Source organism: Ctenopharyngodon idella, chromosome 10 (genome assembly GCF_019924925.1).
Source record: "Ctenopharyngodon idella isolate HZGC_01 chromosome 10, HZGC01, whole genome shotgun sequence".
Taxonomy (NCBI): domain Eukaryota; kingdom Metazoa; phylum Chordata; class Actinopteri; order Cypriniformes; family Xenocyprididae; genus Ctenopharyngodon; species Ctenopharyngodon idella.
Window position 1 is genome coordinate 24,525,919 of NC_067229.1, and position 26,201 is coordinate 24,552,119.

General features: G+C 38.1%; 1 protein-coding gene across 1 annotated transcript; it reads left to right on the forward strand.

Annotated features, from left to right (window-relative positions):
• On the forward strand, positions 1-15,458 carry LOC127520297 (major intrinsically disordered NOTCH2-binding receptor 1-like). Its single transcript, XM_051908274.1, has 3 exons — positions 1-273; positions 12,118-12,348; positions 14,504-15,458. Exons 1-3 carry the CDS (start codon positions 91-93, stop codon positions 14,693-14,695), a joined length of 606 nt encoding a protein of 201 aa, XP_051764234.1. The 5' UTR covers positions 1-90; the 3' UTR covers positions 14,696-15,458.
• The last annotated feature ends 10,743 nt before the right edge of the window (positions 15,459-26,201 follow it).

Consider the following 26,201-nt stretch of genomic DNA (forward strand, 5'->3'; position numbering starts at 1 on the left):
GGCTCAGATAGAGTTACATCATGAATAATTACACACTCACACTGAGATCAAACTCAGTAAGGCTCATTTCAGCCTTACACAAGTCACAAAATGGACATAGCCGTCCTGCCAAACAACAATCATCCAGAGAAATTCCTGCAGCTAGATGTGGGAATGCTGCCGGCTACACATGGAATGTTTCAGATTGGTGCTGCGTTGTCTCAACAAAGGCAGTGGCACAACAGGATGTACTCGCAGGTAAACTCTTCACTTGCTTATAAAACACAATATAATTTAATACAAAAAAAAAAAAAAAAAAGCCTAAATTCAGTAAAAGGTAATGTTACTTTTTTATGTATTTTATTTTATTTCACCTAATTTAGCTTGATTTAACTCTGGACATAATACAGTCCTTTTAAATTTGTCAAGAAGTACATTGATAAACACTTTTCTGTTTCTTTTGTCTTTTGGTGTTTTTTTTCAAGTAATGGCTTCAGTTTGGTTTATGTCAGGGCAGTGAGGTGACCAAAAGCTGTACATATTCTTAACTGTTGTGTTGCTGTTGTCTTCAAATCTGTCAGTCAAAATCTGTATTCATTGTCATCATTACACATACACTCCTGGACAACTGGCCTCCCTTCTGACACAACATGCACGATGGTGCCCCCCGATTTCAATACCGAGCCTAATATAGGTAAAAACTTAAGCAATCAGTAAAATTATATGAAAAAAAGAAGCAAATTATGAACAATAGGATAATTAAACAACAGAACAAAGACACACATTTTCCGGTAGGTCTTGGTTTAGTCTAGTACTCAAATAAGAAATACTATGGAAATTAAATTAAGTCATCAAATATAAAATAAAAAAAAATATCCTTTCTTTGTTCAGTTTTTTGCTTAGTTTTTTTTTTTTTTTGGGTTCAGCCATATTGACTGTGTCTCCACCCATATTGGTGCTTATCCACCTTATTTTGCAACATGTAAAAGAGTCAGATACGACTGAAATGGTTAATGAATGACTGTAACTAAAAAACAAAACATTTTGCAGAAGAACATTGTTTGGTTGTCCTTCGGCTCTGTGTGACTGCGGATGAATGTGGTTATCCTACTGCTCATAAAACATTCACTGCTAGGCTTAAAGCTGCAGTCCATACGTTTTGCCTCTTTGTCGCCATCTCTGTTTGAAACCTGCAATTGCGGTTGTTTGCGGCATTATCATCTTTACGTGGGTTGTGCAACTCCTCAGCGCGGATGAATCGAATGTTTGCTGTCAGTCGCTGCACCGGTGTGGATACTTAGATATGTAGATTGTAGTCTTGAAGTATGACCAAAGTAAGAATTTTAACCGGAAAATGTCATCTGAACAAGTAAGTAACATGTCTGCCACTTTTGTTCTGAGCAACTGAGAAAAAAACATTACAATAAATCGCGCTGCCAATGGTGATTAAATCTAACGATTGCTTAGCTCGGATCATGGTAAATTATTATTATTGTTATACTTTGTTCTCAAATTGTTAATGTTAACAACATCAGCATTGCATGACTACGTGCATTTAGTGTGTATTAGCATTACCTGTAGATGTCAATTTCTATACAGTCTAGTCTCTAACATTAATTTGTCACACCATACACTCCGCAATCCAAATGATAAGTTTAATTATTGAAGCTGTTGTGAGAAAAAGCTATAAATGATTCGCCTCACATGCCATACAGCCTACTAGCTGGGACTTGTTCTTTATGTAAACAGACGTGATACAATGATGCAAACACAAACAGCGACATGCTCGAATTTCCTGCAAGAACCCACCAGTACCACCAAAATTATAAAACATTATTACAAGCTTACCGTTGTGAATCGGGCTAAGGTAAAGAGATAGTTTTGAACACTGTCTGGTTATGTACTTGCTCAAAAATTGATTTTGCATCATTTTTAAAAAAAATATCCATATTTAACAAGTTATGAAGTAAAATATCTAGCTTCCACCAGACCCCCTTCCATATTCAAATTACAAAAAAAATGGAACTGGCGTCGAGTCATTTAAGCTTTTTCCATAAGTTGAATAGGGAAGGCGTAGGACGTAAGCGTTATGAACTGCGAGAGTTTTACACTTTCTTCTTAATTAGAATACAGAAAACGGTCTGGCGGAAGCTAGATATTTTACTTCATAACTTGTTAAATATGGATATTTTTTTACACAAATGCATCACTTCACTTCAGAAGGCCTTTATTAACCCCCTGGAGCTGTGTGGAATATGTTTATGATGGATGGATGCACTTTATGATGGATGGAAGCTTGAATGCGTCAGGATATTTATTAATATATCTCCAAAAGAAGAAAATCATATACACCTAGGATGGCTTGAGGATGAGTAAAGCTTGGGGTAATATTCATTTGAAAGTGAACTAATCCTTTAAGTGGTTTTCTTACGGGTTTTTAAAGAGCATATGCGTGACATCAAGGCGTGAGGAAAGCAAAACGCGAACGCTGCTTTAATGTCTTGAACAATTTCTGGCAACGTGCATGTTAGTCTGATGTGTCTGATGTGCATGTAAAAATTTAATCAGTATCAAGCTGTCATTTTTCCTGCATCTCCAAAGTTATTTGCGGCTCAAAATGTCTCTGGCAGGATGCAGGTCACATACTCTCTTGGAAGATGCACCAGCTGAATGGATGCATCTGTCCTGAAAGTATGAGGTCTTGAGCCTTGTTGTCTTTTTCTTAATGGCTATATGTAGAGCTGTCCCTTGATTGCTTTCATTCATAATGCTCTTCTGACAGTGGATGTAATGTAGTTCCCTACCTCTCCTCTCATTTGACTGATGCCCAGAAGCCCCTGCCTTCTAACAATCTAGGCTTTTATCCACCGGTGCTCTTCCAGATGCTCTAGTGTCAGCCGGTGAGCTGGATTACAGCAAGGAAAACCAGGCAATGGCAAGCTTTAAAGTGAGAAAGTGCAGGCTATTCTTAGAGACAGGCACACACTAATGGTAAAATATCAAAAAGCTTTTGCAAACAGTAAACATTTCTAGTGGCTAGATTTGACAGATCCCCTGATAATGTTGAACTATTTGTGTCAGTGTGTTGTGTTTTCACCTGTGGATATGGCCGGATCCATGTCAATGTAGCTACACACTATTGCGTCGAAGCTTTCAAAGGGCAAATATCCGTGCATAATTTCAAAGAGCAATACTCTGAGTGCCCAGACATGTGCTGGGCCAGCGTGGAATACTGTGTGCTTTATGACCGACCTCAAGTGGGGTATACAAGTCTGATCCTGTAAGCGTGACAGACAGTTTTAGTGTTGAGCCATTTTCTAATCAACAAGACAATATAATGTGATACAAAAGGCACCAAACATGGTTACAGTAACTAAACAGACCAACTCATCTTGATATTCACTGCTGTTAAAGGCCTCAGTACCGATGATACGAGCACAGCGGAAATAAATTAACTTGAGCTCCAGACTGTGGAGATTCACCAGGATGTTACCTGCCTGGATATCACCATAGAAAACTTCACATTCATGGCAGTGTTTGACTGCTTGAACTGCCTTAAACATTAACCAGCGTGCTTTTCTTTCAGTGATGTCATCTGACATCAAGATGTAATCCTCCAAGCACCTGCATAGTTCAGGTTTCTCCGTAATGAGCATGAAGCTGCTCTCATCCTGAATCCAGTGGTGTAATTTGATGTTGGGGTATGAGGGAGCTTGTTCCAACCAAAGCATAAGTGTGACTTCTTCAAGCACAGGTTTGGAATGACCAGGCTAGAGAAAAACAACAACAGTTGTTTGACAGAATGCTATGTAACTCTTAAATTACAAGATTGGATGGACATTGCAGCTTTATGTTTGCTACAGTTATAGTCTGCACATTTTGCCAAATTGCAACATCAAGATAACGGTCCGCTCTTGGGGTTGCACTTGATGGCAACCTTAATTCTGTCATTGAATATGTGGGTTTCCACATTCACCTTTCTGAATTCTCCTGATGTGATCAGATGTCTCACTTCAAACAAAGACGCAACAGATCCTGAAAAACACTCACAGAAACAGAATATGAGTCAGTACAAGTTCCTTTGATTTTCTGTTCTGATCTGATCTTCAATTACTTTAAATGATGACAGAGTATAACAGCCTAAAATCACAATAAATAGACAATAAAACAGGGCAGAAATAACATGAACCAAAGCAATAGCAACTCACCTTGAGGCAGTTGGGTTTCTGGATCTGACGACTCTTCTTCAGGTGTTTCTGGCACAAGTGACGACACTGAACCGGCTACATCGGAGTCATCAGCCGCTTGCTCAATCTTGGAGGGACTTTCTTCAACAGGTGATGGCTCAAGATCTGGACAGACCTGGTCCGACAGACACATTGTCTCAGAATTATCTAGATCCGGATCAGGTGTAGGAGGCTGGATTTTGTCAGAGTCGTGGCAGGGGAAGCGATGCTTTACAGTCTCACATGCCGTCTGGAAGAAGGCACGGACTGCTTTTCTCATTCTTCATTTTTCAGCTTTTTCTAAAATAAAGAACAATGAATAGCAAACTATTAGAAATGTCTCTGATTTCAGATCAGAAACCAATTCAGTTTTCAACAAATTCCTGAAAATGACTTGTTTGTATCTGATAAACTGATTCAGGAAAAAAGTAGTTAGTCGCAGCTCTAATAATTTGTCTAACTTGTAGTTCACAGAAGCAATGTGCAGTTATGAGAATCCAGGTGCAATTAGAGAATTGAAATGTCCTTCAAGATGGCTGAATTATATTGGTTTCCGGGTCACGGGCTGGAGGACGGAAGAAAACGAGGAAGTATCAATTTGAGTATTGAGAAGCACCCTATGTGCATGTTTACTTCCGATTATACTCTTCCGGGCTTAGTGATGTTCTCATTTGCTGTTGGGGTATCTATTTTCTAATCTAGACGCTCTATATTCTAGCTGAGCCCCCAGCGTGGGTTTTTTAAGGCGACCATTACATATTAATTCCTTGGCTACGTGTCATGCAGCCACACTATGACAGATATGTATCACATTTATTTTGTTTTTCCCTTTTTAATCAAAATATTCACAAACTTGTTAATATATCATGAATTATATGATATATTGATTAATATAATAATATGTTATATTCTGATTGTCAAATATGTGGAAGTAAACGTATTTTGTCATTTAAACACTTTTAATAATCATGTTAGTTGATATAATGTTTGATGAGTTTGCACTGTAATTCAGAGGAACTGTCAGATTTACATCATGTAAATTCAGCATTTTTCCTGAAATACATAAGAGTAAGTGGCCGGTGAACTGGGAGAAATGTAAACTTTATTGTTTCATATACAATGTATATCTGATATGAATAAAACACTTCGTCAAATTATAACTGAAAGGAATATTATTGCAGCTTACATAGACATCAGTGTGTGGAATTTGAATTTAACAAACTATAAATGTCTTTTTTATATAGTACTTCATTTAAATGTCTATTTAAATGTCTGAAACATCAAATAAACATTATGTGGTTGAAAACACTGAATAGTTGTGAAAAGCACTGAGCACGTCTGTCTCTGGTTCAGTGCCAGCCAAAGCGCAAAAGCACTTTTGAATTTAGCAGTGATGCACTGAACATTCTAACCACACCGGTGTTATCGTATGCATCAAAGGGTTAAAATCAATCCTGTTTCAGGGGTGGAGGGGAACAAATTGAAAGTGAGAGGGCACAAATCAGATCTGAGGGGGTAATGCCCCGTTTTGCCCCCTCGTGGTGCCGGCCCTGGCTAGATAGGCTAATGAATGTTTTTAATATTAAAGAGAAGATGGTCACAGGGCAATCTGGGTGAGACTAATGGAAGGTGGTTAGCAGCGTGGGATCGAGAATGTCATCTCTAGGAAACCATGAATGTTCCTCCAGACCATAGCCCTCCCAGTCAACAAGATATTTCAGAATGCCACCACAGCGTTGGGAGTCCAAGATCTCCTTCACCCAACAGGCGGTGTCATCCTCCAGGATTTAGGGAGGGTGCTGGGCCCTGTGGAGACAGAAATAGGAGAGTGATAAGGTTTAAGTAGTAAAATGTGGAATAAAGGATGAATTCTGTAGTGTGAGGGGAGTTTGAGCTGATAGGTGACCGGGTTGATCTGACAGGTGATAATGAAGGGGCCACCGAATCTGGGACTGAGCTTCTTGCAGGGCAGGCGCAACCTGATGTCCCTTGTGGATAGCCAAACCTTCTGTCCTGGTTGGTATGTGGGAGTTTCCTTGCGTTGAACATCGGCTTGGATCTTTTGATGCTGCACTGGAACCAGTGGTCGACCGATGGAACATCAGATGGTTCTCCTAACCATGGAAACAAGGGTGGCTGGTAACCGAATGCACTGAAAGGTAGTGAGTCCAGTGGCAAGCTGACAGAAGGAGTTCTACACGTACTCGGCCCAGCCTAGGAACTGGTTCCAAGAGTTTTGGTGGCCGTGGCAGATGGTTCATAGGAAGCGTCCTATGTCCTGGATCTTTCTCTCGACCTGCCCGTTTGACTGGGGATGATATCCAGATGAGAGACTTACAGTCACACCTAGGAGGATGAAGAAAGCTCTCCACACTCTGGAGATGAATTGGGGCCCTCAGTTTGATATGGTCTTCTGGGATCCCAAAAATATGAATACATGATTGAAGAGGAGTTTAGCGGTCTCAATGGCTATGGGAAGACTCTTGAGAGGAAGCAGATGACATGATTTAGAGAAACGGTCAATAATCACCAGAATGCAAGTGTTACCATCAGAAGGGGGCAGGTCGGTGATGAAGTCCACTCCTAGGTGTGATCATGGATGGTTTGGAACAGGCAGGGGAAGGAGCTTGCCGGTTGGTAAGTGGTGTGGACTCTTAGAGATGGCGCAATCAGAGCAGCCCTGGATGAACCTTTTCACATCCCTGGCCATGTTCGGCTACCAGAAGCAATCTTTTAGCAGCAAGATGGTACCATTGGCCCCTGGGTGTCCAGTGCCCCGAGATGTGTGCACGGAGTGAAAGAATGGAGTTCGCTGGGTTCTGGGGACATATTGAAGCTCAGGTGGGCACCCCGGCATAGTGGCTTCAGAGGCATTGGAGGAGGTTGGCCGGTCAAGGGACCACTGTATGGGATTTACCACCAGATTTGAGGGAAGAATGGGCTCAGGTTCTTCATGGGTTTTGTCTGGAGCATGGAGATGGGAAAGTGTGTCAACCTTTACAAATGGAGAAACTGAATCTGGTGAAGAACAGAGCCCATCTGGCTTGGCAAGGATTCAACCTTTCAGCCCTTTCAAAAGTTTTTGTGATCAGTCAAAACTGTGAAGGCATGTTCAGCACCCTCCAACCAATACCTCCACTCCTCGAGGGCTAATTTGATGGCTAGGAGCTATCTGTTGCCGATGTCATAGTTTTTCAGTAGGGTGAGCTTCTTGGAGAAGAAGGCGCATGGATGGAGTCTGGCAGGGTTCCCCTGCTGCTGAGACAGCAACGCTCCAACCCTCGTAGTTGATGCGTCCACTTCTACTACGAATGTTTGATTGGTGTTTGGATGGATGAGGAGTGGTGCACTGGTAAATGCCTCTTTGAGTAGATGGAATGCTTCAGTGGCCGCTGGAGTCCACGAAAGAGACTTGGGCTTGCCTTTCAACAGGTTGGTTAGTGGACTGGTAATAGAACCGTAGTTCTTGATGAATCGTCTGTAGAAGTTCGCAAAACCAAGGAAGCACTGGAGCTCTTTAATGGTGGTAGGTGTAGGCCAGTTGCAAACTGCTGCCCCCTTCCCCTCGTCCATCTGGATGCCTTGCTTGTTGATATGGTATCCAAGGAACTGCACTGAGGGCTGATGAAAAGAGCACTTCTTGGCTTTTAGGAAGAGTTGGAACTTTCTCAGGCGTTTCAGGACTTCCGCAATGTGGTAGTGGTGTTCGGCCATGCTCCGGGGAGTAAATAAGGATGTCATCTATGTAGACCAGCACGAATCGATGGAGAAAATGATATGAGTAAAATCTACACACAGATTTATTTTTACTTGGGTATATTAAAAACTGTTTGCGTTAACTACAGTTAAACAAAAATGTAAATTAATTGCAACTATTTATTAATACATTTTTACAGCTTCTTTATCCATTCTGGTTCCATTTATGAGCTTGTCATTAGGCCCTTAATTGGGTTGGAGATAAGGTGTGCAGGACAGTAGTCCTCCAGTAGCAGGATTGGAGACCCATGCCCTGGGTGACCACCTACTTCGCCCATGTGCTAATGTGAAATGGCCATGATCACAAATGCTATGCTGTACCCGTTGCACATTTTATTGCATCAGAAAAACAATATACTGTATATAGAGTTGGTTATGTGATGCCAACATTAAAATCTTTTGCAAATGATGCACTATAAGAAAAAAGTTTTATGTATCAAGATAATATTGTAGAAGAAACAGTGTGAAAAGTCTTTTTTACTCAATAATCTGCAACTGTAATCATAATTTGTGTGAGAAGGAATAAAAATTGTATAGGCACATTTTCTGGAGTTTTTCAAAAATGTAAAAAGAAAAAAAAGTCTTCCACTTCCACTTCCAGAAGTTTTCCACGAGACTGGGTTGCATGTACACTTCCAAAAAAAAAAAAAGGCTAAACACTAAGCTTTTAATGGTCTTAACCACAAATTACTGGTCTTAACCACAAATTACTGGTCAAAAAATAGCAAGAATTCAGCAAATGCACTCCTGAGACCATATGTGCCACCTTTTGCTTGTTAACTTTTGCTGCAGTGAACTGTTTAGGAAAAAGCTAGAAGCACGGAAATTGACTTAGATATAGTCAATTATATAGCTCAAATGTTTGATAGAAAATTCAATCTAACACATGTCTGGGTGTACAAAATTTTCCTAAAATATCTTCTAGGATCTCGTTTCTTCAAAAATAGTCTGCCACACCAATATTAAACATACCTGAACCAGCTAATCAAGATCTTTAGGATTACTAGGACTGTATCTGAAATTGCCCCCATATCCTCATTTATTATTCCATACATTACTCCACTAATATAGTACACTATATGAATGAATGAACACTGCGCTGGAAGTGCTATGGACGGCATCTCCTGGTAAGATGTGGGAACTCTGGTTGTACACTCATTATTAAAGGGTTAGTTCACCCAAAATTGAAATTTCTGTCATTAATTTCTCACACTCATATCATTGCAAACCCGCAAGACCTTCGTTCATCTTCGGAACACAAATTAAGATATTTTTGATGAAATCCGAGAGGTCCTGAGGTGATGCTGATGCGGGAGCTGGCAAATACAGAGGCGGCGTTCTGACGTAGAACACGGAAGCTCTGCAATGTGTCTTCAGTGTAAACTACGTAGCAGAATGACACCTGACAGATGGGCTTAAAGTGTGTAGAAACAAGCTAAACTGCTGAGGTTATTTCCCACACATTCTCACTTCCTACTTTGTCACATATGGATGCTTGGACAGGACTCCTTGACATGACTTTTTAACACACAGAGTTCCCCTTTAGTGTCATTTTTTTATGTGCAAGGTACTCCATTGCTGTCAATGAAACAATTTTGGCATCATAGACAGACTCAATGAGCATAGGGATTTTATAGTCATGATTAAGTTATATATTTGGGTATAGTTTTGATATTATGACATATATGTTGGGGTATGATTTTTAATTTAAACAGCCACAATCATTTAATTTACATTAAACTATTTAGACATTTTTGAGCAGTAACCCAACCCCTACCCCTAAACGTAACCATTTTATTATTATGTAATATAATCAGGATATAACAGGCAGATACGATTACAGTCAATTAATTCAAAAAGTAGAAATATTCCAAGTGTAAGGTCAGACATTTGATTTGTGTGACCCAAAAGTGATCACTGTCTTCATCCAACGTAAAGCTCAGATCTTGTGCACACCACAAGAAGCCACCAGAAGAAGCATTACATCAGCTTTGATTGTGAAATGGCATTGGCTCTCCTGTGTCTTGCGACGGATTGCTTCATGCTAAAGTTGAGGTGTATCTTTTGATTGAGATATTATGCAGATCAGACTGATTTGGATTCCTGCTCATACTGGCAATGTGGGTAATGAGAGAGTGGACAAATTAGCTAAACAAGCTGTTAAAAAAGAAAACACTGAAGTAAACATTAAGTTGTCAAAGTCAGAAGGAATGGGCATAGTATGGAAAGAATCCATTTGAGAATGGCAACAGCAGTGGGACAGGCATACTCAAGGGAGACATTTACATACTATTCAAAATAAAGTTGCTGCTGTGAAGGAGGCAATAGAAAAGAAGAGATAGTTATGACCAGATTAAGAATCACTGTCACAGTAATGTGAATAGTACACTATACATTATACAGCGCACAATAAGGTTTTTATGATTATTGTCAGGGTTTAGAAACATGAACATGTGCCTATAATTTGCAGGCAATATGAAGAACAGAGGAAAAACATGATTGCAGTAGTGCAACACCTCTGGATGCAAGCTGCAGTTCTGTCATGACAACTCTCTGAGTGTTTGGCATGGTAATGGGTATGACAATGTTGATACGTTTGATCCTGGCGGAATAGATCTGCTACGCTGCTGCTGCTTTTATTGCTGCTGCTGCTGCTGTTGATTATTACTGCTGCAGAGCAAGTACGGGACTTGTAGGAGTAAGACATGCTGCTGCTGTATACAATATAGCGTACATGAATTACCTGTAGCAGATCTATACAGGTGAAGCTGGGGAAGGTGGAGGGTTTCTGAAAGCGCGCTGCACTGCTAAGGCAAATGCTACTCATGTATTTGAAGATTGAGCACACAAGCTCATTGGCTCATCTGTGTCCTGTAGATACTGATGTGATTACGAGCAGGTTGAGTTAAGGACCTATTAGCCTGCGAATCTAGAGTTTCATGACAGAACTTTGTATTTAAACCCCAAAGAAGAAGAATGAGATATATGACTGCATGCATTCACAGAATGGGAGCATTGTCAGTGATTAAAACCTTAAGTTCCACTCTGTTCTTCACATAAAGATAGTGTATGGCTTCAGAAGACTTGGAGTGCAACAATAAAGTTGTTTGTAATACTTTTATACTGGTCAGTTTTTGCAGTAAATACCAGTGACTGTAGTTTTATTTGCCTGTTGTTACGTGTTTTATATTGTTGAAAATTGGGTAGGTTTAAGGTCGGGTTAGATGTTCCAAAATATCAATGAAAGTTTAAACATTTATAAAATAATTTCTACTTTTATAAATGCATGCAAATGATTAAATGCATCTTGATCTGAAGCATAAGGCAGCAACTGAAAGCAAGGGCGTACCCTCTTGCATGTCAAAAAATTATGCTACCCTATGTGTTAAATAGTAAAGCCAAGGGGTCCTGCAAGCGTTAATATGTGACAAGTTGGGAGTGAACATGTGTTGTTATTTCAACTATGTTTTTGCTCACATTATCAGTTAAGTTTAGAGTAGGGTTTAACATAGGGCAGGGGTATCCAATCATGCTCCTGGAAGGCTACTTTTCTGCAGAGTTTCCAGTGTTGGAGCTCCAACCTGCTCCAACACACCTGTCTGGAAGTTTCTAGTGATCCTAAACACATTCATTAACTGGTCCAAATGTTTTTAATTAATTTTGAAGCTACACTCTGCAGGAAGGTGGCCCTCCTCGACCAGGACCGGACATCCTTTGAGTAGGGGATGTGTTTTATTTGTTTCAAACTAAAGCATTAGAGCATTAACCTTTTAGTGGCACTCACTGGAGGAGATTTCATTTCAAAACTGCAGCAATGAGTGCAAGAAGCAATATCAGTTTGCAAAAATTTCACTAGAGTCACGTGTTTATGAGTTCAGGTGCTGATGAAACATAAATGACACAAGAGTTTCAGACAAGAATCAGTGTACGTCGACTTTTCTTTCAGGATTTTTAGGGCCTATTTTGGTCACTAATTACAGCATTCACACAAAGCTGTGCTGCACAGCATGACTATGTTGATGCACCTGTTGACTGGCATTGGCCAACATGGGAATTCACTCTAGCCAAAGACTGTTTTTTTGTTTTTTGTTTTCTTTCAACAAGGAACATTTTTATTGAAATGCCCTCTTCATAAATCCCACTGTGTTTTGTGTAGGGAAGGGAGAGAGGAAAGGAAGGAAAGCCAACAACAGACAGTCATGTGTTTGAAGACAGAGAGCTGGAGAAACACATCACTCCTCAAACTCTAAAACCAAAGATAAAGCAGAATCCTCTCTATTCTCACATCAACATCATCCACACGGAGGAGAACAAGTCCAAACCATCCTGGACCATTCAGGACTATGACAGACACACTGCACATGGTCACTTGGCAGACTATATGAAGGTACTACTTCAGCCCATACAGGCACAGACAAATGCACACTGAATATTGCAATCTGAATAACATCATACTTTGAGAATGTGATATGGGACAGTTACTTTTAAAGTGTATTCCACTACATGTTACAGAATACATGCTGTAAAATATAATTTGTAACATATTAGACTACCCAAGGTAAGTAATCTAATTTTTTGGATTACTTTTCCAACACTGGTAGATTTTTTTTAATCAGACCTTTTAAATCTAAAAATAATAATAATAATAATTACATTAAAAACCCCAAGTGTATAAAACAACTTCCTTTTTCTGAACGCACATGGGTTTATTTTTATAGAACAAGGCAAAAATATATTATTTGTAGCCTTCTATACATTGCTTAAGTCTAATGCATTTCTCATATAAACATTCTTTATTCTTGAGACTGCAACAAAGACAAACTGAACAGATTCTCCCTCTTTGTAATTGCAATGGAATTTACTCAGTGCTGTCTTATCCTCCTTTTATTTTGTTATTAACTCACTGGAATGTAATTTTATACCTATTATAAAAGAGAGCATTTCCTTGCTGTTCAGTCACTCCTCAGAATGCAGAATCAATACATTTTCTGGCTGAATATTAAACTAAATATTAAACAAATTACAATAAAACATATAAATAAACATAAAATTTCTCAAGAGCAATTTTTGAGGGGGACACAAATAATACAGCCAAAATTGTACTTGTACAGATATGCATGGCTTTTTGGTGCACTGAAAAATGTTCTTATGTCTGTTTTTCTTTTCTCTTTCATTTTATCTGGCCAACAACACAAAACGATAGTTGTGTAAATATGAGTTAGGTTCATAGGTTCACCACACAGCCATATTATAATTATTAAATTATTTTGCGTCCTCCACATAGTATTTTTGATTTCGTCTGAGACAGAGGACGTCTGTTATAAATATTCAACTGCAGCAAGCCCACTGATCTGCCACTTAACATCATGTTGGGCAAAACCCAACACAACAGTAGATCTACAATATTAGCGTAATATCAGTTCACACATAGGTTTATCACCATATTAGTTGTAGTGGTTGACTTACTATCCAACAAGCTACGGTATTAAACAAGCTAGGTAACGTTATAATCACTAACATAGTGTACTTCGGCTATCAACTTTTTTTTTTTATGACTAATTTATTAATGACTCAGCATCATCTGTATTGAAGAGAAAAGAATCACTTCATCCATGTTTAAAGTGAATAAAATAGCCTTAACAGCCTACTTACTGGAGTTCCACAACTACTGAAGAACTTTGTTCTCTCCCACCGACAGTGGACTAAAGCACTGTGAGACAAGGGAGGGGGCCTCAAAATGTTTCTAAACTTAAAATGCATTTTGTCTGAAGGGAATGTATCAGGTTACAACTGTAACCATGATTCCCTGAGAAGGGGAATAAGACAGTGCGTCTCGTTTGCCATAACCTGGGCTTGCCTGCACGTCTCCTTCAGACAAAAAAAGTTGAGGATGTGTATCACAGGCTCCCTCTTATACTCACAGGAGCTCTGTTAATGACGTCATGGACTGTTGTCGGCCAATAATATCTGTGAGTGTTTTCACATGTGCTTCAGGAACTGGTCACGCTGAGGGCGTTCCCCATAACATCAATCCAAGAAGCAGTGTTGAGTTCCCCTTCTCAGGAAACCATATGGTTACAGTCATAGCCTGAGACATTTGTGCATTTTGGGGGTGGAGCAATGAAGGGAGGTGTGTGTTTGTTTGCGCTGATTTTAAACATCAACAGTGTTTCTCGGAAATTGCTTACTGCACCTTTAAGTGCTACTGGCTCTGTTATGTGATTATGATGACACTTTAACCATGACAAACTGTAAATAATTGACAATCATGAATAATCTTGCTGTATGCAAAAAATAATTAGCAATATATTGCAATTTGATCACCCAATATAATGATCAACATCCATTTTCAACATTATTTGGTAATCATTTAAAATAAGACCTCATTTGTTAACATTAATTAAATACATTAATTATCATGTAAAGTTAAATATAAAAGATCTAGCATTTGCTATCACAATCTGAAATTTCACACTGTTTCCTTTTAAAATGCAGTGAACTCAGAAAGAATAAATGTTCTGAATGTGTCTTGTGTCCTTCAGGAAGACCCAAGAGAGCTGAGCTTCTGGCTGGAAGATCTCTACACCCCTGGCTATGATTCTTTGCTCAAGAAGAAAGCAGCTGAAATTAAGAGGAACAAAATTTGTAAAACATTTGTATTCATCATTCTGTTCGTTTGTGCAATAGTGATCATTATTACTGTGCCAATAGTGGTAACACAATCTAGAAACTGATGAAGCCATGCCATCCACTTACTCTAGTCTGCATCCATTCCTACGATAATCTGACAGTTCAGTTGAACAACAGCAAACACTTCACATCATTTATATGTCATATGGTATAGAGGGGTGGGTCAATATGATAACCGGTATACTTTTTTTTTTTTTAATCTAAATTGCATTTCGTCTGTTGTGATTAATCCACAAGGCTTGTGGTGTAATAAAAAAGCAATCCAAAAAATATTCTGTTATAATGTTTATTACTATAACAATGTAGCCAGCTGGGTTAAAAACTGTAGTTTACTGTTGTAGTTTAGGCTTAAAATTGAAAGGTTATTACCTTTTGGAAATAATCCATTAACCCATTATGAAATTAAATGAAATGATATAAGGAAGGAGTGCAATCTTCATGTGAGTAGATGTTCTGTGAGTCTGAAATGCAGTACAAGTTATGCCTCCCACAATGGAAAAATGAATGTCTCAAATGGATTTCAATGATACAGCCATTGAAGCAATCTTTTCGATAAATTTGGTAAGACAAAATTATATTGCTCTCCATTATAATCAGGTATGAATAACAGCTATTACTGAAACATACAATTAATTATACAAAGAAATATTGGTCTACTGTACAGTAATACCAGCTTAAACCTAAACATAACCATACACGATTAATAAAATAAAAGGTTATTTGTAGATTTACTTGTAGTTTCATAATTAAAATACTTTTAAATGTGGGGAAAACAAAGATTCATCATCTGTGAGCTACGAAATACGATAGGCCTTATCACTAGGTGGTGAAAGTAAAGTGGAAGAAGAGAAGTACTTGTGACAAAATTCAGCAATTCCCAGGAGGAGCGGCTCTGATGACAGGTTGTTTCTTTGTAGGGGATGTAAGTTGTAAATTGTAGTGGGTGTGGTTTGCAGTACAGTTGGATACATTTGAAAGTTTTCAGTTTCATACATTTGGACATTGTCTCAAACACACATCCACAAAAGGAGAAATGGATGTGGGTGAATATTCAGTTTGTGCAATGCTTGCTTTCTTTATCCAAAACTAAATGCATTATATGTATTTGTCAGATAAACAGATTTGAGTTTTATATGTAGCATATAAAACTCAAATATTTTTCATCCGGTTGTGTGCAGCTTAATGTACAATATGTTCAAGATAAGACTATATTAGGCTAAATACCAAAAAGTGGGGTCTATTTTTATCTGTTTTATTTTGATAAACATGACACAACATGACATTAAGATTATATGAATATATATATATTTGTTTATACTTAAAGAACATTTACGAATTTGCATTCTGCTTAAGCATTACCTGTCAAATTTTTGATGTTCTGTTGTAATAGCACTTTTTTCATTGTTGTTGTTGTTCCGTTTGTTCTGTGAAAAAGCAAAAACACCAAATAAATGTGTATTTTTTTTTTTTTTACTGTTAAAAAAACATGAGGTGTGTCCCAATTCATGTACTTATGCACTATTCTTTGCCATTTTGTATTATAAATAGTGTGTTCACACTGAAAATTCCAAAAAGAAAAAGTGCATCACTCGGATGATGCATTTAATTAACCAAAAAAAAACTAATTGTGGAATGCTTATTGAACTCAACTGTCGCAGCTCTAACTACGTAGTGGAGGGGACAGATTCAAATGTTAAATGACAAAATAAACTTGTGGAGTTCACACTACACAGTGCATAAGTATGTATTAGTGCATAGTGTATAGCGTAGCGTAATTGAAGGTGTCAGAAAAAATGTGAAACGTATGTCAAAACGTATGTCTCATTTCGGAGGCAAATCCAGAGGTCGCATTTGAAGGCTGCATACGTCATCAAGGATGGCTTATTTAAGAAAAGTAACAGTAATAAAATTCACTGTTATTTCTTGTGAAGTGTACAATAATGCATTTCTTTCTTACTTTTCAATCTAACGGTTACTTTTCTTAAATGAGACCGCCTCGATGATGTATGCAGCCTTCAAATGCAACCTCCGGAGAACGCAGCCTTTAAAATGAGACAGCTATTTTGTCACAAACTGCATGTTTTGGTTTTGTTTTCATGGACTTTCTATTTGTTTGTATCAGTTATCTGTTTTCCTTTGTTCCGGTTTCCCACTCCTCATTTGTTACTATGGTTTCTGATTAATGAGTCATCACCTGTTTGTCATTTGAGTTCAGTCTCCTTGTTTACTTAAGTTCCTCATTCAGTTAGTGTCTGGTATTGTTCGTATGTTTGTTTGAAACACGTTGTTATGTTGCCTTCCATTTGCATTTGGATTACCTGAGTTTGTTTTATTAAAGAACCTTTTGTTTACTGAAACCTGTTTGAACCTTTTTATCATCTTCATCTGGACCAGTTTGTGACACATAGCTCTTGTCGGTGAGTCTGGCCAATTATGAAATAGTGTTGTAAGCAGAGCTTGTGCAGCTGCTCAGGAGAAACTACACTGACTGTGCCAGACGGCTGCTCTTGAATCACTCTCACTGTACTTTGAGGGCAAATATTACATAGCCCTTTATTGAGTATCACAGTAAAATAGATCAACATGATAATAAGCTTTAGGGGCATTGCCTTTTTACTAGGATACAAGCCCCAGTAATACATCACTGTGCCCCACTAAATACTAATAATGGAGATTAGCCTACTGTATGCTAACCTGAAAATAATTATTGTATCAATCATGTGTTGTGTTTGCTATCAGCTGCTTAGAATCACTCATGCAATGAATTGTTTGCAGCAGTTTTTCACATCGAAATATAGATGGGATTTATATTCATATATCCATAATAGTATGTTATAAAAAAAAATGTGGCCATCCAAGAAGATTAGATTCCCTGTGGTTTATTAACAATATATCCCAGATAAACTCTCTTACTGACAATGTGATTGTCTATAACACATTACTGGTTTGGAATGATGTGAAAAAACATTTGAATATCCCTCAAAATATATCCATTCACTCCCCTCTGGATTTGAACCCGGACTTTCCCATTCAGATTAGGAGCACTGGATTGCTGGACTGGAGTTTTAAAGGTTTGTCTGACTTCTCAGGAATGTTTACCTCTGAAATTTTGAGATCATTTGAACAAATTAGAATAGAGTTTGATATTCCCTTTGAAGACTTTTTCAAATATCTTCAAATTCTGCATTTTATAGAGTCTCTTTTAAAGCAAAACAAATTTCGATTCAAATTATCAGAATTGGAAGAAACCATATTGTCAGTCAGTTCTTTCAAAGGGCTTATTTCCAAATTTTATGCCTTACTAGCTTACTCTGATTCCTCAGTTTATGATTCTTTGAAACCACTGTGGGAACGGGACCTAGGATTCTTGTTTAACTCCGATGATTGGACCAAGATTTGTGATGGTATTTTTCCAAAATGCACCTCGATTTCCATACATGAACAAAATTTTAAATTCTTTCACAGAATTTATTTTACACCTGTTCGTCTGCATAAAATGTTCCCAGGTTGTTCGACCTCTGTTTTAAATGCAAAACTTGTAAGGGTACATTTTTTCATGTATTTTGGTCCTGTGCTCACATCCAACCATTTTGGAGAGGGGTTTACTCTGCAATCCAGGAGATAATAGGAAAACGTTTTATTTTATCCTCCTTACTTTTTTTGTTGAATGACATTCCTAAAGACCTTTTTGACTCAGACTTCAGACCTCTGTTTACAACCCTTATATTCCTGGCTAAGAAATGTATAAATATTAAAATCTCAGGTCCCAACTATTTCCATGTGGATTTTTCATTTGTCAGCCTTTCTTCCTTTGGGGAAATTAACTTATGGACTCAATCATAAACAGTCTTTGGGAAACTCTCCAATCCTTCCTACACAAATTTAGAAATTTTTATTTTAAGAGAGTTCTGGCTTCTCTTGTTTTGACTTGTTTTTTGTAAACAGATACATTTGTACATTTTATTTAACTTGCAGTGCTTGGGGTTTGTTTGTTTGTTTGATTGTCTTTGTCTCCGTTGTTTCTACTATTTGAAAATCCTTAATAAAAAAAAAAAAAAAAAAAAATGTGGGGATACTTTTTTGATGGAGGGCCTGTGCCTCAATAATGATGAAAGGCTAGGAAGGCCCCTGTATATTACTAACGGTGATGGATGAGTTCAAATGCTGTTATATTGGTAAACTTTATAGCTCGTTTTTTCTTATTTACAATGATATCTACATCACAGTATTTATGTCATCATTTACTCTGCTGTAGTTCTAATGTAGTATACCCTTTGTTCTTTTTTGAAATCACAAAAGGAGATTTAAAAAAAAAAAAAAAGTTCATATATTGGCAGTGAATAGAGACCAGCATCAAACTTTTTTTTAAAAAAGACACAAAAGTATCACAGAATGATCCCATGTGACACGTGCCATATATTCCAAGTCTTCTGGGGTTTATGATAGAGTTTGGTGAAAGAAAAACAAAATGTATTAATGTATTATTTAATGAAAATCATGACCTTGGCCGATGGTCTTCTGTGCACGGTGCGCATTCACTCTAGCGCTGTAGTTCAGTCCGACCTGCACAGAAAATGCACATAAGTTGTGAGCAGGACAATTTTTTTTTAATTAAAAGAAAGAAGGGCATAAGGCATCAGAACAACACCAGAGTGAGTAAATAATAACTTAATTTTAATTTTAGGGTGAACTATCCCTTTAAGCATAAGTCACTTGTAACACGGAAATCAGTTAAACTGTAACAGACAAAAGAGCACAAACTGTTTTAGGGGAAAAGAGGAAGTTGGCACTGTGAAAATCAGCAGCTAAAACTATAGACATTCTTTCATGTGAATAACTAGGTTTTTGACTCAGACTTGAGTGCTGTGTGATAACAAGACACGGGTTCAGTTCAATCAGATCTCTAGCTCAGTAGTCAGGGCATTGATCAGGGAACCATTTTAAAAGCCCTCCAGTGCACTGTGGATGCTCACCATGTTCCCTTACTAGATATAATGTCACATTTCTGAAGCTTCTAAGCCTTGTGATATTGGATTAATGGCATGAAACATAAAGAGCACAAGCCATATCAAACATCATGACAAGTGATACGTATTGAAAACACAACCCTTTATTTATCATATTTCAACATAAGCATAAACGTCTCGGGTTACGACTGTAACCCTGGTTCCCTGAGAACAGGGAATGAGAGACTGCATCCCGAGACACTATGGGGGAATGCCTCAGCATGAATGGTATCTGAAGCAACTGTAAACAGTTGGCGGAAACTGCCTATGACGTCATACTAGTGCTACCATTAAGTATATAAGGGGCACCTATAGAGAACATGTCATCCACTTCTTCGTCTGAAGGGACTGAAGAGGCAGCCCGGGGGCATGGCCATGAGAAGCAGTGTCTCGTTCCCTGTTCTCAGGAAACCAGGGTTACAGTCGTAACCCGAGAAGTTCCCTTTCGAAAAGGAATTTTTAATGGGTCACACCAAAATGAACATTCCTAGTTTTAATCCAGTTTCCAATCCTCCTTTCTCACTCTTTCAGCTGCTGCTCTGAAGGCACACTCGCTGCCACACTAAACATGAGGATGCGAGCATGCAGCCTCCGAAATGAGACTTCAGCTATGGTCTCATGTTTCCTCCAGAGCAGCACTATGTCCATGTATATGTTTGTTTTACCATCATCAGCTTCTCATGGTTTATTTTAATTAATGGATGTCCAAAGTATTAAAAGAAGGAGAAGCCTAAAACAGGCCTGAGTCATGGCCCGCCTGTGAGCTATGACATGAAAACCGTCCCGAAGCCCGGCCCAATGGCCGTAAATAAGTCGGGGCCCTAACAAACAAGTTACTCTGCTCAACCCTGGACCTACAGAGCGCTTCTTTTTCAAAGAACTGTGAAGGCTGGGTACTCGACATAGGGGCCCTAATGAGAGGAGTACCTCCAGCTCTATCAGGAACTGATCTACCAAGGGGGTTCACAAGAATCTCTCGACCTTTCAGACCAAACTCAGGGACCGAGGCTCTCTATAGGACGATCCTCTCAAACGAGGGAGTACCTACAGCTCTTAAAAGCTAATCTACCAGGGAGGTCTCACGAGAGTCCTTCGACCTACTGACCAGACTCAGGGAGCAAGGCACTCTACAGAACTACCCTCTAACATGAGGGGAGTACTACTTAGGCTTGACCGAGTATAGTATCAACCAAGCTCTGGGGCTAGAATCAGGGAGGCTCCTGTGGAGCCTGCAATGTGAACTCAATCTGTGTACTCTGGGAAGCCAGGACACTCAAACTAGCTAGAAGTGCTAGGAATGTAGCCCTGAACAAGGGGAGTTAATATCAGCTTGACCCGAGAAGTTCAAGGGTGGAGGCTTGAACAAATAATGACTCTCACTCCAAGACAGGTTGCTGTCTGAGCTAAGCTTTGGAGGAGTGGAGGCCTCAATGGAATGAAATTCCACGGAAGAGGCCTAGGACACTCAACCCACGACTTGAAGGTTACAATCAAGGAGCTTTCACAGGAGAGCCTGCTCTAAAAGGCCAAAGCTTGATAACGCTACTAACCAAAGCTCTAGAGAGCGGAGGATCCAGCATAGTGCTTTTCACTCTCTAAGCGAGAGGAAGCCTAACAAAGCCCAGAGCTCCACAGGGGAGGCTTTCTCAGAAATAGCCTGCGACACCTGGCTATTTGTCTGTGCCTAACACCAGTAGGGAACTGTAGTTCAGCATATCACTTTTTACTCTAGTAACAAGAGGAGTCCAGCTCAACCTAGGCAGATTGAGGAGGCCACAGGGCCTGCTACTCGCATTATTAGCCTAATGCAGAAGACGGGCCCTCTGGCCGGTCGACTCTTACAGTGAGAGGAAGCGTACCAGGATCACTAGCTGCCAGTCTTGGGCTGGCAAAGCTCTCCTTTAGTAGCAGCCTACTCTGGGCTACTGCAGGCTAGGAGGCAGAGATGCTACAGCAAAACCCACCTCTGTCTAGAAACGTATTCCTAAAGTACTAAGTCTAGGCCAGATGTCGGGGCGGCTCAAAAAATGGAGGGCCGGGCACACACACATTCATGACCTTCCTGGAGCTCAGTGGAGCGAGAGGAAGCCAGCTCACTTAGTACAGAAAGATTATCAAGGCGGCCCCCAGAGGGCCGAAAACTTGAAATATCAACTATCTGGAGCTCAGATGAGCGGCAGCCTTGGAAAACTGACTTTCCCATTGAGAGGAGGCCAGCCCACTCACTACAGGGTTTCGCTTTTAATGCTACCCACTATATTAAGACCTCACAAACGACTCTCAGTGGAGAGGAAGCACATAGTAAGGGTGTCACGATAACCTTCCCTAATAATGGGACACTTTACAATAAGTTTTCATTAGTTGACATTAATTAACTTTAGTTAAAGCTGTATTCCGTAAGTTTTGCCTCTTTGTCACCATCTCTGTTTAAAACCTGCAATTGTAGTTGTTTGCGGAATTATCATTTTTACGTGAGTTGTGCCTCGGCACAGCTCCTTAGCGCGGATGAATCTAATGTTTGCTGTCAGTGTGGATACTGTACTTCGGACTGTACTGTACTTGTAGTCTTGAAGTATGACCAAAGTAAGAATTTTCACCGGAAAATGTAATCTGAACAAGTAAGTAACATGTCTGCCACTTTTGTTCTGACCAACTGAGAAAAAAAAAGCATTACAATAAATTGCGCTGCCTATGGTGATTAAATCTAACGATCGCTTAGCTCAGATCACGTCAAACTATGCAAATTATTATTATTGTTATACTTTGTTCTCAAATTGTTAATGTTAACAACATCAGCATTGCGTGACTATGTGTATTTAGTGTGTATTAGCGTTATCTGTAGATTTCCATTTCAGTATAGTCTAATCTCTAACAATAATTTGTCATATACAATCCGCCATCCAAATGATAAGTTTAATTATTGCAGCTGCGGTGAGAAAAGGCTATAAATGATCCGCCTCACATGCGAATATAGCCTTCTAGTTGGGACTCGTTCTTTCTGTTTACAGACGTGACACAATGACGCAAAGACATGCTCGAATTTCCAGCGAAAACCCACCAGTACCACCAGAATTATAAAACATTATTACAAGCTTGCCGTTGTGAATCGGGCTAAGGTAAAGAGATAGTTTTGAACACTGGCTGGTTATGTACCTGCTCAAAAATGGATTTTGGATCATTTTTAGCCAAAAAGACGTTACGGACAGCAGCTTTAACATGAACTAAGAATGAACAATACTTCTACAGCATTTATTAATTTTAGTTAATGTTAATTTCAACATTTACTAATACATTATGTAAATCAAATATATTTGTTAACATTAGTTAATACACTGTGAACTAACATGAACAAACAATAAACAGCTGAAATTTTTATTAACTAACATTAAAGATTAATAAATAATGTAATAAATGTATTGCTCATTGTCACTTCATGTTAGTTAATACATTAATTAATGTTAACAAATGAGATCTCATTGTAAAGTGTTACCGTAATGTTCAGTGTTATTTCATGTTAGATATTGACTAATCTATAACTTTATATTTATGTAATCTGACTTGTTGATACACATTTAACTGGGTTTGATTTGTCACCATGTCAGTATTTTGTCTTATAAATATTTATGTTTAATCTATTTGCAAGTTGCTTTAGATTGGGTAGTTTGATTCCTATGAATTTTATCAGGGGATCAAAAATGGCTAAAAATCACCACTAGGAGGTGTCATAATTCAAAAGACACAGTTTCATATCAAAACTTCTGTTCACGATGAAGTATTTATTTATTTATTTAGTCATTATAAGCCAATTGCAAAAAAAAAAAAAAAAAAAAAACCAACAACAAAAAAACATTTGAAACAATGGTTTAAACATTCACTTAACAGCTTTTTTTTCTTTCTGTAAATGTGCACCGAATGGCCTGCTGGCAGAATTCCTTTTGGTGTGTGAAACTTATGTCTGAGTTCTGTGAATTGTTTCTTGTCAAACTTCAAGTCTTGACTCCACCCTGTAAAGCAGCAATGCTATGAATGGCCGAGCTGTCAGGTTAACTGTAGAGTACTGTGAATGATTCTCTTGAGCAAACCACTACTCTGCTATTTCTGACAGCTATAATAACTACCAGATTGACCTCTAGTTGCCTTTGTGGATGTAATTTTACAGCTTAAAAAAGCATGCTTTTTTTAAGTGCTGGAGTGCTGATGAAACCATGTTTCAGGGTCTTTTTATTTTGAAACATGGTGAAGCATACTTTGTATCTTCCTCAGTTAATTAGATCAACCCTAGGTGGAATATGCACATCCACCTTCCACATCCACCATCCATATGCACACAGATCAGAAAGAAATGGCTGATGAAATATAGCTGAAAAAATTTCATCGGCTGTTGCTGTCAATGCCAAAGTTGTGGATTTTTGTCTTTAAAAGACAGAGAAAGTGTAGTCTGAAACAGAGCCAAGTGGGCATGCAATATTAGGTATAAATAATTATAATTCATGTATTGTTATGACTAGCACTGAGATAATCCTATAAAGTAATAAACAATTTTAACATGCCACATGCAAGTCTAAAATACATGTCTAAACTGAAGTTAGCACCAGATGATGACAAGAGTAATCTAAATATAATAATAATAATAATAAAATGTGGGAACCAGAGTCCACAGTCAATACATTTCAGAATTAATTCTTCATTCTGAAGTTCTATGAGGACATGAATGGTTTTTATAAGTACACTCTAAAAAAATGCTGGGTTAAAAACAACCCAAGTTGGGTTGAAAATGGACAAACCCAGCGACTGGGTTAAATGTTTGCCCAATGTGGTGGGCAGTTTTATTTAACCCAAATATTGTTAAAAAATTACTATATGGCTGGCTTAAAATGAACCCAAAATAGGTTGGAAATTAAAAATCAGACACATAATTACTAGTAGAGGCAACAATAATCATCAAAAGGTGCACATTTAGCCTATTAATAAGCAATTTAATAATTGTTTATTGTTTAATTATTATTCATTAAACTTATTAATACATGATAATTTATTAAATATATTAATAAATGTTGATTTCCAACATACTTTAGGGTTCATTTTAAGCAAGCAATACAGTACTTTTTAAACAATAGTTGAGTTAAATAAAACTACCCAGCAGGTTGGGCAAACATTTAACCCAACTGCTGGGTTAAAAGAACCTAATCACTGGGTTTGTCCATTTTCAACCCAACTTGGGTTGTTTTTAACCCAGCATTTTTTGTAAGAACCCCATAATTACAAAATTAGATCAATGCGCCATTAATGCCATAACTTCGGACAAAAACTGATGGTTTATTGTGCATCCCTAACTGCAGCTGTGTAATTTTTGGGCCACATGTGGCAACAAACCGAATCATAAAAATAATCCCTGTAATGTGCACTTCTTGGCTATGCAGTATGCAAAAAAGAATTATATCATACAAGTAGAATATTTGACAACTCTGTATTTGAGAGGGGTGCATTTCTAGTCTGATAAGTAGGGGGGTCAAAACTAAGTGTGTGCCGATGATTGGTAATGTCTAGAAAACACATTTTAATGCAAAACTAACATTCCAAATGTTACTTTTATTTTTATTCACTACATTTTTAATTTGTCAGGAATTGTATAAATAGGGAAAATTGGGTCAAGTTGTCACAAGGCCTTTATGTAAGTAACTCATTTGCCATGCATTGTGGGGAACAAATCTGGTTAACAAGGACACCAAAGCCTGAACTAAAAAAAAAAGAAAAGAAAAAAAGAAAAAAGTAATGAGTAATGACCAGAGAAAGTGAGAGCTTAAAAAAGTAAACCAGATAAGATGCATAGCCTACTGTCAAGACAAAACAAAAATTTTCTTAAAATAATTTTTCAAAACAAACAAACAAACAAACAAACAAAAAAGACTAATGTGACATCCATGTAGGTTATTTACATGGTGGTTCAAAGAATACCTTTGTATATTGAGGTATTTGTTTGGAAAATGCTTTTACATTCGCTGTACATCTGGGTAATGAAGATCTTAATCGCTGGCAAATGACAAGATGGATTTCAGGCTAGTTTTCAAAGTAAGGTAGGTAAATATTCCACTTTAGCAGACAGAAAATTTGTATCATGCGACATGATCACTGAAATATTGACAGGAACATTGAGTGCTGGGTAAAGGCTGGAATACAATACACTACACAACTTTTAAAATCTGAACAGATTTTCGGTGAACAATACCCGGATGACGTACTGCATGGGATTCTAAAGTGTGCAAACAGTGGACACTTTGCTATCCCATAATACTATGGAAGCTAAGGAGTCATAAATACTAACTAATACAAACTAACTATGAACTCTTTTCGTACTTACTTACAAAGAAAGTTGTTCCTTGTGCTTAAATTGTTTAACAATACCAAAGTAAAGAATTTTCATGTTGGATGAATGTTTAATGTCTTTAAACAATGTATTTATACAACATACGTGCTACAGAGCACTTCATTAACAGTCAAGAAGTTCCTTATCAGTTTCTGTAGGCTACATGATGAAAATATGGCA

Coding starts and splice junctions, on each gene's coding strand:
- LOC127520297 (XM_051908274.1), top strand. CDS start 91: ATGGACATAGCCGTCCTGCCAAACAACAATCATCCAGAGAAATTCCTG. Junction 274..12,117: donor CTTATAAAACACAATATAAT/TTAATACAAAAA, acceptor TGTTTTGTGTAG/GGAAGGGAGAGAGGAAAGGA. Junction 12,349..14,503: donor ACTTGGCAGACTATATGAAG/GTACTACTTCAG, acceptor TGTGTCCTTCAG/GAAGACCCAAGAGAGCTGAG.